Source organism: Delphinus delphis, chromosome 16 (assembly GCF_949987515.2).
Source record: "Delphinus delphis chromosome 16, mDelDel1.2, whole genome shotgun sequence".
NCBI classification, from domain to species: domain Eukaryota; kingdom Metazoa; phylum Chordata; class Mammalia; order Artiodactyla; family Delphinidae; genus Delphinus; species Delphinus delphis.
Window position 1 is genome coordinate 30,937,501 of NC_082698.1, and position 14,567 is coordinate 30,952,067.

At 41.1% G+C, this 14,567-nt stretch overlaps 2 protein-coding genes across 5 annotated transcripts in view; both read left to right on the top strand.

Moving 5' to 3' along the window:
* The window catches only part of PIK3AP1 (phosphoinositide-3-kinase adaptor protein 1), a 115,018-nt gene extending 110,504 nt beyond the window's left edge, over positions 1–4,514 (top strand). For all 4 annotated transcript variants that reach the window (XM_060034385.1, XM_060034384.1, XM_060034383.1 and 1 more), the window contains one exon: positions 129–4,514. In XM_060034385.1, the coding sequence (XP_059890368.1) occupies positions 129–186 (58 nt within the window). In that variant the 3' untranslated portion in view covers positions 187–4,514. The remainder of the gene's footprint in view (positions 1–128) is intronic.
* A 4,957-nt stretch (positions 4,515–9,471) lies between these two features.
* TM9SF3 (transmembrane 9 superfamily member 3) overlaps positions 9,472–14,567 on the top strand; it is a 74,335-nt gene continuing 69,239 nt past the window's right edge. Inside the window, exon 1 of the mRNA XM_060034387.1 lies at positions 9,472–10,222. Coding sequence (XP_059890370.1) covers positions 10,124–10,222 — 99 coding nt within the window. The 5' untranslated portion in view covers positions 9,472–10,123. The remainder of the gene's footprint in view (positions 10,223–14,567) is intronic.

Below are 14,567 nucleotides of genomic sequence, written 5' to 3' on the forward strand. Positions count from 1 at the left end.
TTTCTCCACTTTTATTAATTGAAGAACATGTCCTTTGCATAGTATACCAAGTTTGCAACAAATCATGGATGCCTGAGAACTAGTTAATTAAATTCGTTTGATAATAATTGTGTTATCTTTCATTTCAGGCCTCTGACCAGGGAGACCTTCCATCCTCCTCCACCTGTTCCACCCAGAGGTCGCTGATTCCACCTCCTAAAGCCTGCCTACTTCGGGACCTTGAGACTTGTGGTTTTCAGCCTGTTAATGATGTCTTCATGTTGAGTTTTATGGCCTGAATGCTGACCTTAAGACCCAGTCTCATTGCTGATATTGTCGCAGCCCTGCTGGTCTGGGCTTTCCTTGAAGAAGATATTATTAAGGCACAAAGAGGTGAAACTAAGGACTTCATTCACCATCATCAAGTATATTGATCCCTATTCTTGTTTGCCAAAAGGACGACGACTTAATTGGAATACTAACCTCTAATTTGGCATGTCAGGAGCCTGAAAAGATTGTTCAGAAATGTACATTACAAGTGATTTTACTGCAATGTACTTATATTAGGTCTTACTTATTTGCTAGTCCAATCTAATTTCTAGAAGTGATTATGATTTGACTTACAGTATTCAAGTAAGAAGATATGTCCTAATTTTTAAATGATTCTTCAGCTTTTCTGTAGCTTCAGGAGGGTGTTTAAATGCCAGGGCTAGTCACATACAACAAACTCAAAAGGACTTTAGAGAGGGATGAGTCCTAACTCCTTTTATATAGAAGGCAAATCTGAGGTTTCACAGAAGGCTGGAACCAAGAACACTCAGTTGGTTAGACGAAGAGGTGGGTCTAGAATCAGGACCTGCTGATGTCAGGTCACCATACTTTCCATCTCCAAATAGCCAAGCTCTCTCCCTCAAGAAATGCGCAGATGTAGAAATTTGGTCAGTGACTGATTATTGGCCTTCCAGAGGTTTCCTTCTTCCATATCTCCCAGGTTTGGGACTATCAAGTGTTTGGAGCATTTATAAGTCAGTATGCTTGCAAAACAGTGATGCTACCAAAGAACATCTAAAAAATGGTTGGGAACCAGAAGCTTGGGATGCCAGGGACCCCACTTATTGCTCTGCACCCTTAGATGCAGAGCAATAGATCTTAGTTCTGGCCATAGGAGAGAGGAGGACCCTTGACTTTTACTCTGCTGATGGGTCAGAAGAAGAAGGAGGAACTTAAAGTAGAAATAGTTATCTATTTCGTTATATACACGTTATTACCACCAGGCTTGGGAAATTTGTGCAGAGAATGTAGAGCCTTAAACATATCATTAATTTTGAGTCCCTAGCACATCAAACTACCTTCAAAGCACAGGCCCTTAACTGATGCTTAAACATACAGTAAAATTAGTATCAGACCTATTTCTTTAAAAATTATCAGAAATCTGGTGCTTCTCCATGAAATTATTCTCCATCCCACACAAAGATATAAAAGCCATACTATTAAAGATCCAGTTAAGTACAGTTTTATTAGGTCCTTTTGTAATGATCAATGGTTCTTTTTCAATCGAATTCCTCAGTCCAGCAAACAAGGACTTATTGAAGTTAATAGCTTCTGAGATCTTGGGGTTTTGTTTTTCTGTTTTTTTGTTTTGTTTTGTTTTTTTCTGACATAAAATACACTATTGGCGCCGGCCATTAAGAGAGTATTTGTGGAAATTTTACCTACCACAATGCCTGGCACATAGTAGCCATTTTGCAATGGTCCCTTTACTCTCCTGGTCACTTATCTGGGAGAAATAGGGTGATATGAGATAAAAGGAGAAGAGAAATACAAGGTTGGTATGGTTATCCTTCCTCTTCTTGATAGGCTCTGTTTTAAGCACATTTGATCTTGATAAAAGATATACTTTTAAAGATATTTAGTACCTCTAAGCTCCCTTTTGGATGGGAAATTTAGATTTTTTTTTTTTTTTTTACATTCTTTGGTTAACAAGCATTTAGATCAGTAACATGGCAAAATCTGCTCCCAGCCAATGGTGTTACCATCTTTGTATGCACATCACTGTGCAATATTGGAATATTTTATTGCATTTTTATTCTTATATGAAAATAAGTGGAAAACATGAAATTAAAAGTGCTTATGAGATACCTGGGTTTCATAAATGTGACACACACTTGAGACACAGAAGGAAATGATCAGGAGTGCCACGTCAAAAATGACAAGTCTTAAATCCTCACTGAATGTTCACTGAACATCCAAAACGATTGGTTGTGTGTAAAAGTAAAAGAGGAAAATGAAAAATTTGGATGAAACTCTGGGACCATGTTATCAAAGAATGTCTCTAATGCTGGGGTGAAATTTTTCATTCTCTAGAAACAGAACCACCCATTATAATGTAAATTTATTCAACTTCCACACACTCAACTTTTGTATACATTTTTAGGAATACATTATGTAACAAAACCATGAATTTAAATACAATGAGAATCAGAAACTAAATTGTAGCTAGGTGTCCAAAGAGACAGTTAAAAAGTTCTCTATATGATGCCTTGGGAGACAGCTGTGTGGCCACCATCCTTCCCCAAGATTTTACGAACTGGCTCATAGACAGTGAAGCTATTGGTCATATTCACTGCCATTGCCTTTGCCTCTAACTGTGCAAGGTACCTTGTCCTCCAGTTCCCAGGCCAGCACTGTTCCTTCATCTTATGTTAAAACCTGTGAGCAGACAACCCAACTATATGAGCATCACAGTATGAATACTGAGAGACTCTGAACAGGAGGTTTGTGTTGCAATCAAATAATTTAACTTGATGTATTTAATGATGTGAATAATCCCTAATGCTTTGCCATAATTAGGCAAAGTAATAGTATGTAAATGACTTCAATGAATATTTTTACAAGTCAAGCTAAGTTACCTACCCTCTCCCCCTCTTTTGTCTTACTTTGTTATTAAAAAAGAGAGATCCTACTCTGTCCTACATCACCTCAATAGCTGGGATTTTTAGATCCCTCTCGCATTTGCCCCTGGAAGTAAGTTGGTTTTCTGTGCTGTCTTTCAAAGCATAGTGTGTGGTTTTGCAGCTGGTTGGCTGAGGAAGTATTAGTAACAGATTTATTTCTAAGAAAGACAAGTAGCTAATTTGGATAACTCTAGAAGATTCATCCTAAAAATCAGTCCTCAATTTTGAAGAATCTTCCTGTATAAATATTTGCTTTGGTTTGATAAATAGTGTTCTATTCATTTCCAGGTGAGTTATTAAGAATATAAGATGGCCTTCCTCATTCATTCCTGATGGCCAGATACTATGTTCATCAGAGTGGTAAGAGGATGAGTGGGAGGTAGAAAGATGTGTTCTGACTTCTGAGGCAAAACTCAGAATTCGTTTTCTCATAGAAACTGTAATAGGTTCCTTGGCTAGCTCGCCAGAGCCCATTTAACCCACAATATAGGAGAAAATGTGTTAGCTAGCCATGCAGTAAGAGTTAGCATGATGTAGACAAAGAACATGGCTTGGAAGTCAGGAAACCTGGATTTTATTTTGGACTGCTGCTGACTTGCTGAATTCACTTAACTTGACTCCCCATCATGTGTGAAGTAAAATGTTTTGTGTTTAGTAATAACTCAGGTCCCTTCACCTCTTTAAGTTTAGGACTAAGGCAATTCCCCTTGGCGGGGAATACCTCATTCTGATGAAGGAGGGAGACAACCTTACTAGACTCACCACCTAATTAGCAAGGGATCTTATTATGTGGCAACTCCCATTCCATGCTCTGTATCAGTGTTATGACAGATCAGTTAAAAGAAATGTGTCAGAAACAGTGAAATGGGAACTGTACAAAGAAATTAATAGCTTTAGTTGCTCTTTGGTCTAAGAACCAATGTTTTAAGTGATTGTTTCCTAAAGAAAGAATTCAGACCAATTATAAAATTCTTCAGTATCTAGAACACTTCATCAAGAACAGAAAAGGTAGAGGTAGAAGGTGGTAAATAGCAATAGAAAAGTTACTAGCAAGACAAACATAAAGTAGAAAGAAGAAATAAAATTTCAAAGAAAAGGTAGCTGAAGATGGAAATCAGAAGATATGTTGTCATCTATAGACCAAGACTTTTGATGATCATGTTTATTAAGAATAAGAATAAAAGGTTGAAATTCTGGTTTTCTGGATCATTTGCTGGTCATAAACTCTTTAACCAATTGAGTCTTATTAGAACTATCATGAAAAAGAAGTTGTACAGCCATTTGGGAGGGGTTTCCTTTCACTGGCATTTTCCCCTTCAACCTTTTTGGTGTCAGGGAATGAGATCATTAATCTAGATGAAGAAACTGATGAAATAAGATTTATCAATGTTTTACACTGTCCAGTTTGGCAGAACAACCCTGATTTTGATGGTGCCCCTGAGTCCTAACAATTTTTGAGCCCTGTGGGTCATCAGCCTCCAAGAATCTTTGAAGCCATATTCCTTTTTCTCTAATCAGTTATTTTATCTCCTATTCCTTCTTCCCAAGCCTACTGTTATCAGACTTTTATCCCCTAAAGCCATTTATCATCATCATTTCCTAGTACCTACCAGAGTTCCTGGCACATAATAGATGCTCAATAAATATTCCTTGAATTAATGGCCCTACATGCTCTTCCCTTCATTAAACTTTCCCAAATACTCCACCAAAATAGGGTTTGCTTTTCTCTCCTCGCCCATTGCTCTTTTTTTTTTTTTTGAGAACCGTGGGAAATTTGTTTCATGTTTTAGTAAGTTCATATTAGTCTTGAAGAGAAATGCCACTCAGTGTAAATAATCAATGCAAACTTCAGAACTTTCCAGACATAACTTTTTTCTGCTTTATAACAAAGTGAGTCAGCTATACATATACATATATCCCCATATCTCCTCCCTCTTGCGTCTCCCTCCCACTCTCCCTATCCCACTCCTCTAAGTGGTCACAAAGCACCTAGCTGATCTCCCTGTGCTATGCGGCTGCTTCTCACTAGCTATCTATTTTACATTTGGTAGTGTATATATGTCCATGCCACTCTCTCACTTCGTCCCAGTTTACCCTTCCCCCTCCCCGTGTCCTCAAGTCCATTCTCTATGTCTGTGTCTTTATTCCTGTCCTGCCCCTAGGTTCCTGAGAACCATTTTTTTTTTATATTCCATACATACGTGTTTTTGTTTTTTGTATTTGTTTTTCTCTTTCTGACTTACTACACTCTGTATGACAGACTCTAGGTCCATCCATCTCACTACAAATAACTCAATTTCGTTTCTTTTTATGGCTGAGTAATATTCCATTGTATATATATGCCACATCTTCTTTATCCATTCATCTGTCAATGGAAACTTAGGTTGCTTCCATGTCCTGGCTATTGTAAATAGTGCTGCAGTGAACATGGTGGTACATGACTCTTTTTGAATTATGGTTTTCTCAGGGTATATGCCCAGTAGTGGGATTGCTGGGTCATATGGTAGTTCTATTTTTAGTTTTTTAAGGAACCTCCATACTGTTCTCCATAGTGGCTATATCAATTTACATTCCCACCAACAGTACAGGAGGGTTCCCTTTTCTCCACACCCTCTACAGCATTTATTGTTTGTAAATTTTTTGATGATGGCCCTTCTGACCAGTGTGAGGTGAGACCTCATTGTAGTTTTGATTTGCATTTCTCTAATTATTAGTGCTGTTGAGCATCCTTTCATGTGTTTGTTGGCAATCTGTATATTTTCTCTGGAGAAATGTCTGTTTAGGTCTTCTGCCCATTTTTGGATTGGGTTGTTTGTTTTTTTGATATTGAGCTGCATGAGCTGCTTGTAAATTTTGGAGATTAATCCTTTGTCAGTTGCTTCATTTGCAAATATTTTCTCCCATTCTGAGGGCTGTCTTTTCGTCTTGTTTATGGTTTCCTTTGCTGTACAAAAGCTTTTAAGTTTCATTAGGTCCCATTTGTTTATTTTTGTTTTTATTGCCTTTACTCTAGGAGGTGGATCAAAAAAGATCTTGCTGTGATTTATGTCAAAGAGTGTTCTTCCTGTGTTTTCCTCTAAGAGTTTTATAGTGTCCGGTCTTACATTTAGGTCTCAAATCCATTTTGAGTTTACTTTTGTGTATGGTGTTAGGGAGTGTTCTAATTTCATTCTTTTACATGTAGCTGTCCAGTTTTCCCAGCACCACTTATTGAAGAGACTGTTTTTTCTCCATTGTATATCCTTGCCTCCTTTGTCATAGATTAGTTGACCATAGGTGTGTGGGTTTATCTCTGGGCTTTCTATCCTGTTCCATTGATCTATATTTCTGTTTTTGTGCCAGTAGCATATTGTCTTGATGACTGTAGCTTTGTAGTATAGTCTGAAGTAAGGGAGTCTGATTCCTCCAGCTCTGTTTTTTCCCCTCAAGACTTCTTTGGCTATTTGGGGTCTTTTGTGTCTCCATACAAATTTTAAGATGATTTGTTCAAGTTCCGTAAAAAATGCCATTGGTAATTTGATAGGGATTGCATTGAATCAGTAGATTGCTTTGGGTAGTGTAGTCATTTTCACAGTATTGATTCTTGCAATCCAAGAACATGGTATATCTCTCCATCTGTTTGTATCATCTTTAATATCTTTCATCACTGTCTTACAGTTTACTGCATAAAGGTCTTTTGTCTCCTTAGATAGGTTTATTCCTAAGTATTTTGTTCTTTTTGTTGCAATGGTAAATGGGAGTGTTTCCTTAATTTCTCTTTCAGATTTTTCATCATTAGTGTATAGGGATGCAAGAGATTTCTGTGCATTAATTTTGTATCCTGCTACTTTACCAAATTCATTGATTAGCTCTAGTAGTTTTGTGGTAGCATCTTTAGGATTCTCTATGTATAGTATCATGTTATCTGCAAACAGTGACAGCTTTAATTCTTCTTTTCCAATTTGGATTCCTTTTATTTCTTTTTCTTCTCTGATTGCTGTGGCTAAAAATTCCAAAACTATGTTGAATAATAGTGGTGAGAGTGTCGCCCATTGCTCTTATTGCCTATCAAACATTTGCAGAGTTGGTCACATTTTGTGCAGTTCTTTTTTGTACACTGTAATCTCTGTTCTCTTCTATGTGTGTAATGTTTCCTGGTTTTAGGTCTACACTCCTCAAGTGAATACTTCATACTTTTTCTTGTGTCCTCCCCACCCCAAAGTAATTGCTAACCTAGAGCACCTGACACCACCTAGCAAATGCTTACTGCCTCAAATCTGTGGAGGTTGGTGATGGATGTTTAAGCAAGAAACTACTCATGCATCTTTATTCAGCACTTACACTGCTTGTTCTTCAATTGCCCATCATCACTTGATTCAAAACTGTGATTATTCATTCACAGAGCATTTACTGAGCTTCCACTATGAGGAAGTCACTGTGTTAGGTGCTCTGGGGGATATACAAAGATGTATAAGAAGCCTCCTCTGATTTCTATTGTAATTACTGGCATATGATTCATTCAGCAATTAATCATGTACTGCCTTGTGATGCGTCTTAGACTATCTAGAATGTGTTCTTTAAATCCTTCTATGCTATGTGACTTTTTACTTATGAATGTCTTCAGTAAATAGTTATTGAATGTCTATGATGTGACAAGCACTGTCCCAGCAGCTGGGACAGATATAAACAAATAGTAGTACAGTACTTTGTTGGCTGCCATCAACAAAGGTCAGAATGTAGTACAGAAGAGGAAATGGGACTATGGTAGTTATGACATAAATGCAACTGGAATCCTGAAGAAGGGATGCTCAGCTTCCTGAGGGCATCATGCAAGTTTTCACTAAAGAGGTCATTCATTTAGCCCTGTAAAACGAGAAACAAAGTTTGTCCATTCATTTCCTTTCTAGGCAAAGGGAAATCAATCTAAAAAAGAGTGGATATATGTTTAACTGATTCACTTTGCTGTAAGCGGAAACTAACACAACATTGTAAATCAACTATACTCCAATAAGAAAAAAAAAAGAGCAAAGGCACAGAGGTATAAAAGAACCTGGTATATTTGGGAAATATAGGGCTATAGCCTGAGGTAGAAGAGATCAGTGGGAGGTGAAGCTGAGGAGATAAATTGGGATCCGATTCTGCAGCTGCATGTTAACAGGAGTATACTTTAGGATTTTTTTTTCCTGATTACACATGTAGCACATACGTGCAAATATTTGTATGCATGTGCAATGTTAATGGTTTGAGTCATAATCTGTCAGATTGTTTTCTATGGGTAGACTAATATTCAAAATGGAATCATACTCTATATTTTCAAGTGTTTTCACTTAAAATTATCTCTCGGCTATCATTCCATGCCAGTACATACAAGTCTATTTCATTTCTTCTTCTTTTTTTAATTTATTTAATTTTTTGGCTGCGTTGGGTCTTCATTGCTGCGTGCCGGCTTCCTGTAGTTGCGGTGAGCAGGGGCTACTCTTCATTGTGGTGCGGGGGTTTCTCATTGCGGTGGCTTCTCTTGTTGCGAAGCACAGGCTCTAGGCGTGCAGGCTTCAGTAGTTGTGGCACAAGGGCTCAGTAGTTGTGGGTCACAGGCACTAGAGCACAGGCTCAGTAGTTGTGGCGCACGGGCTTAGTTACTCTGCGGCATGTGGGATCTTCCCGAACCAGGGCTCGAACCCGTGTCCCCTGCATTGGCAGACAGATTCTTAACCACTGCACCACCAGGGGCTTCCAGGGAAGCCCCTCTATTTCATTTCTTAAAATGACTGTATGGATGGTAGTCCATGAGTAGTAAGAAAGACTGATTCTGGAACCAGATGCTTGGATCCAGTCCTTCAGCAACCACTTAAACCCCCCATCCCCCCGGGCTTCAGCGATCATTGCTGTAAAATGAACATAACTCACAGTGCCTGTTGCATAAGGATTGAGTCAATACATGTGAAGTACTCAGAATAGTGCCTGGCAGATGAAAATCTTAGCTGTGATTCCTTGATTTATGTAAACAATATTCAAGGAGTGTTTTAAGCAAGAGAGTGATATAATCAGGTTTCTTTTTAGAAGACTCACTGGCACCTGTTGGGGAGGATAAACAGGGAGGGAAGATTGGTGATAGGGATCCTGGTAGGAGGCTGCTGTAATACATAGTGAGTGAGGTGTAGAAGATTGGCTCTTACTGGCAGAGGAGAGGAAAAATAAATTCTTGATTCATTTCTAAGATAACAAACGCTAGAACTTGTTGCGTGCTGATGGCTGAGAGATGGAGACAATCCGACTCCAGTTTCCAGAGTTTTGGCTTAGAGGACTGTGTAGATGGTGATGCCATATTCATGTATATATTTAACAAATATCTTCTGAGTTTCCGCTATGGGCCTGACACAGTTCTAGTATATGTCAGTGAACAGGATCTCTGCTTAGGAGAAAAGCTTAGATTCTAAGAGGTGTTTATATCTGTGCACTGGAGACCCAACAAACAATAAATAAACAAATAAACGAACAAGAATTTCAACAAGATTGAAATAAATATTCAGTAAATATTCACTGACTTTAAGACACTCATCCAACCCGATACCAGTTTAACAATCTCCCTTAATGACGATTATAGAGCTGGTGATTCATTCCCGGCGGGAGCCGAGCTCCTTCTGAGGGCTACTTGATCCGACCCCACCGAGAGGCGGTAGGTCAGACCATTACCCGACTTCACAGCCGAGGAAAATGAAGCCAGGAAGAGTAAAGCGTTTTGACCTAGGTTGCACAAGTTGAATGGAGGCGGCTTAGGCCCTGCGACGCGGGCCAGGCACCCGCGAGGGGCGCGAGGCCGGGGCCACTGTGCGCGCCGCCTCTCCCGCGACCCAGGGGCGGCCGGCGGGAGGGCAGGCCCTCGCGCGGTCCTCCGGGGCTGCGGGGGTCGCCCCTCTCGGGCGGGGCGGCCGGCGGCGGTTGCGGCCCCGCATCGCGAGGCACTTCCGGCGTCTGCCGGGGTGGCCGGATGACGTGGCTGAGTCAGAGGAAGAGGCACGGAGGCGCCGGGGGGCGGGGAAGGCTTCGGAGCGGGCGGTGACGGCGGCGGCGCGGAGGAGCCAAAGGCTGGGCCCGAGCCCCCGTGCGTCTGTCCGCGCCCCGTGGATGCGAATCGGCCGCGGCGGAGGCGGCGGCAGCGGCGGCGGAGGAGGAGTCGGTGGGCCAGCGCCGGGCCGGTGGGAACGCGGAGGATGAGGCCGCTGCCGGGCGCTCCCGGCGTGGCGGCGGCCGCCGCGCTGTTGATGCTGCTGCTGCTGCCCCGGGCCCGAGCGGACGAGCACGAGCACACGGTGAGAATTGCTCCCGGCCGGCGCAGCCGCTACGGCCCTCTCCCCCGGCCCACCGCCTCGGCAGGCCCGGCGCGGCCTGGAGGGCCCAGCGGCCCGCCGAGCCCCGCGGCCGCCCGAGGGCGCCTTCCGGTTGGGCCTGGCGGAGCAGGAACCCCGGGAGCTGGGAGGAGCCCTTTCCGTGCGCTCCCGGGACAGGGCTCCGCTCCCTAAGTGCCTGGGCCTCCTTCCCCAACCCGGATCTAAATGGTGCCGCACCCCTGGGTCCAGGGGCCCTGGGAGACGGGAAAGAAGCGGGGTCTGAGGGTCGGGGCTCACTTGGCCGCGGGAGTGGGGGCCGCAGGCAGCCAGGCTTGGAGCTGGTGCCCCCCAGGAAAGGGAGCAGCGCCCGGGCTGCTGGGGACTACGACACGGCGGAAGATGTATGCACCACGTATTACCCGTCTTACAGTAACCAGGAAATACCTACCACTTTATGGTGCTCACCGGCCTTTTTCTTCCCCCTCCTGCCCAAACCGGATCATAATCCTGGCGTGGGGACCGCCTTGATAAACTTGGGGTGAAGAGCACTTTACACGTGTACAGGCACTCAGCCACACGCACCCGCCTGCGAGGCCTTTCTTGTAACTTTCTCTTCACCCTCTTCTGGCCCCTAGATGAGGCTCCCATTCCGGTGGTCTCTAACTAGGCGGCTTCTGACTGTGAGGGGTCTTGAGTTTCCCAGTCCTCTTGTCTGGCTGGGAACACTCCCTTTTGCATTTGGCCTAAAATTGATTGGCTGTTTATTTAATTGGCATTTTCCACATCAAAGCTTGGATGTTACCGACTCCTCTAGTGACTTTCACTTAGGGATGCAAGTCGGTGGCTTTCTGAAAGGTAGATCTGAGCAGGGCAGTAAAGTCATGTAAATTAGAGGGTGCTTGTGAGTAGTTGTGTTTTTAGACCTTAACTAATTAATGATACGATTTTGCATGAGAGGTTGTGTGGTACTAAATCTGAAAGTCTCCTGTCATTCCTGACAGGTGAGAAAATGAAGCAACCAGACTTCTTTTCTCTAGTCGGTAGGTTAGCTGGGCTCTTATTTTAGCTAACAACAGTTCTAAACTTTTGGCGTTTGTACCTTCAGTCACAGCCAGAAACTTCTTACCTGTATATTTTTTAAGGGACACAGTCCTGAGCTGGTGACATGTTTTTGTGCTGTATTTGTGACTTTTCACCTTAAGATAATTTTGTTCACTGGTTAAACAGTTAAAAACATTTTCTTGTTGTTTTTTCCGTCAAGTAACTTGTCTCAAAGTGTAAGAAGTGTTCATTTCCAATGGGCATTATTTTAGCCAGTGGTTACTAATATTTTTCCAGTTTTTTGAACACTTAAGGAAAGTTGCTGTGTAAAACTCAGAATTGTCTCAAGTATAGTTCCACCATACAGGCATATAAGCTTAAGAGTAGTATTTTACTTTTTTATCTCGTGTTTTATATAAACTGCTGTAATAGGGAAAAGTACGTATTAATTAAAATTTCACAAATTGGAGGTGAATAAAAAGGTCTTAGATTAATTTACAGATTTAAAATGTAAACGCCAATTTCATTGAAATTTTATTGCCAGGAACATTAAAAATTTTTTTAAACATCTTTATGGAGTGTAACTGCTTTACCATAGTGTGTTAGTTTCTGCTTTAACATTTAAATTTTTGAAGCCAGAAATTGAATATGAAGTATTGGATAAAAGGTTTTTGAGAGAATATGACACGTATGAGAGAATTGTTGGACAAAAAAATTTAGAATCCATTTTATCTCAGTCATGTTTACATTGAACTGCTCTCACTTGGTTACCTATTATTTTAAAAATTATAGGAAGAATAGCATTAAGATATAACTAAAAAATTTGTCATTCATATATTTTTTGGCTGTTAGCCAAAATATTTTATTTCTTACAAGTTTCTTGAAAATATTTCTTGAAAACTAGGCATTCACCTCAAGCAGATAATAATACTGAAAAGGCTATGGTCAAGTGAATTTTTTTTCCACCAAGAAGGCAGAAGTAGCTAATGAAGACAGAATGATACTGAAGGAGGAGAAAAATTGTCAAGGGAAGGTTGCTGAGTAAGTGTTTAATAAATACTTGTAGAATTGGATTATTAATTAAAGAACAATCTTTAGAAGTTAAAGTTTGCCCTTTAGATTAACTTTTTGTGAAGACAGTTTCCAGATAGAAATAATAGCTAATAGGGCTTTTGTAGCAATATGTGGTAGGCACCGTTCTAAGTACTTTATATGTATTAACTCATATTTTAAACATACATTGATAATCTTGTGAGTGGTCTAATGTCCTTTGAATGGATGAGGAAACAGTTGCCAGAGAAGTTAAGTAACTTGCCTGGGACCACACAACCAGTACAGGTAGAGGTAGGATTTGAACTCAGGCAAACTGAATTATAGTCTTCTACGCTCTCATAGGATATGCTCTACGGCCTTTTATCCTAAAAATAGGATAGTAATACACTTGGCATTAAATTGAATAATTCTCTGTATTGATAGTATTTTTAAGTGCTTAAATGTTTGGGTAAGTTTAGCTCCATAGTGGGTTGTTACTGAAGGTGTGTTTGGGTTAGCATTAAAGAGGGACAGGGCTGCAGTGGGCATGTGACCCTTGCAGTCGCTTAATGTGTGTAAGACATAAAGACTGCTTGGTTTAATGCTCTGCTGTCACCATTTGAAATTCTTAATACTTTCTGCATTTTCATTTTGTGCTGGGCCTCACAAATTCTATAGCTGGTCCTAAGAAGGAGCAGCTGACTACTTCATGCAGTTCCAGAAAGCCCTTGATTTCTCTTACTTTACCTACTGAATTAGGATTCAGCTGACCATTTGACTCATGGCATTTTTTATGTGCTTATTTATCCAACGCTCTTAATATTCTCAGAAGAATAATGAGAAGGGAATGTGCTGCTGACTTCTAGAGTATATACACATGTAGAATGTATAAAAATGGGTTCCTTTCAGTTTTTAAAAGTTGAATCATATATGAATTACGCAACGTACTGGTTTTGGTTTTTTTAAAATTAATTAATTTTTGGCTGCGTTGGGTCTTCGTTGCTGCGCACGGGCTTTCTCTGGTTGCGGTGAGCGGGGGCTACTGTTGGTTGTGGTGCGCGGGCTTCTCACTGCGGTGGCTTCTCTTGTTGCAGAACACGGGCTCTAGGCGCATGGGCTTCAGTAGTTGTGGCACACAGGCTCAGTAGTTGTGGTTTGCAGGCTCAGTAGTTGTGGCACACGGGCTTAGTTTCTCCTCAGTAGTGGGATCTTCCCGGACCAGGGCTCGGACCCGTGTCCCCTGCATTGGCAGGCGGATTCTTAACCACTGTGCCACCAGGGAAGTCCCAAATTTACTGTTTTAAATAAAAAAGAACACTTTCATGAAAGACAGGCTCTTAATAGGTGATTGAAGGATCATAAAAAGAACACTTTAGAGTGAGTGAAAGATGTATAGGGTATGGCTTATGCTTATTTGGTTTTCTGACAGTTGGAGCACTTGGAAACATCTAGAGTTAGATTATCATGTCTCCTAAGATTCCAGAGGACTCCATTAAAAGGATTGCAAATTGAGAATCATAGAATTTTAGAACTGGAAAGACTCGAGACCGTTGAATTCAACACACTCATTTTCCTAATGGCCTGAAGAGGCCCAGTGGCTGGCCCAGGGCCACAGAAAGAGTCTGAGCTACCTGATTTCTAGTCGTTTTTTCTACCTGTCTTGAACATATAATTTCCATAGTAATACTATGTAAAAATGTCAGCACCAAAAAAACAGTAATCAGTGGCACAGGAATCTTAAAAGCATTTTATGGTTTACACTGGAGCCTTGAATTTTTTTTGGCTTTGTTTCCTCAAGGTCAGAAAATCAAAAAATTTTTTTCTGCGTCTGTTACATACCAGGCTCTGTGCTTGGCACAGCAACTGGTATTTAATCAGTGCTTGTTGAGTGACTTGAGTAATTAGGGATCTACCAGGAATAAGAATATGCAGTGTTGGAAGCATGATAACCCTACCGCTTAAAGCAGTGAACAAATGCAGACGATTGTTCATTTAAGATGCATAGTCTTGGGGATGCCTGTTGTGATTTACCTAGGTTAAAACCCCATTTTTTGTGGCCCTTTGTATCTCTGGTAGGTAATGTTGAAAGGACCCGATCTGTGCCTAGGATAGCCTACTCTGAACCTTTGCCATAAGCACTATTACACTACGGGCTAAAAAAAAGATGTTTTGTTTGCTTTACTTAGGCAATGAAGCCTTTAGTCTTTGTCTCTGTCGGGAGTATGGCCCTAGTAAAACATATGTGAAGATTTAT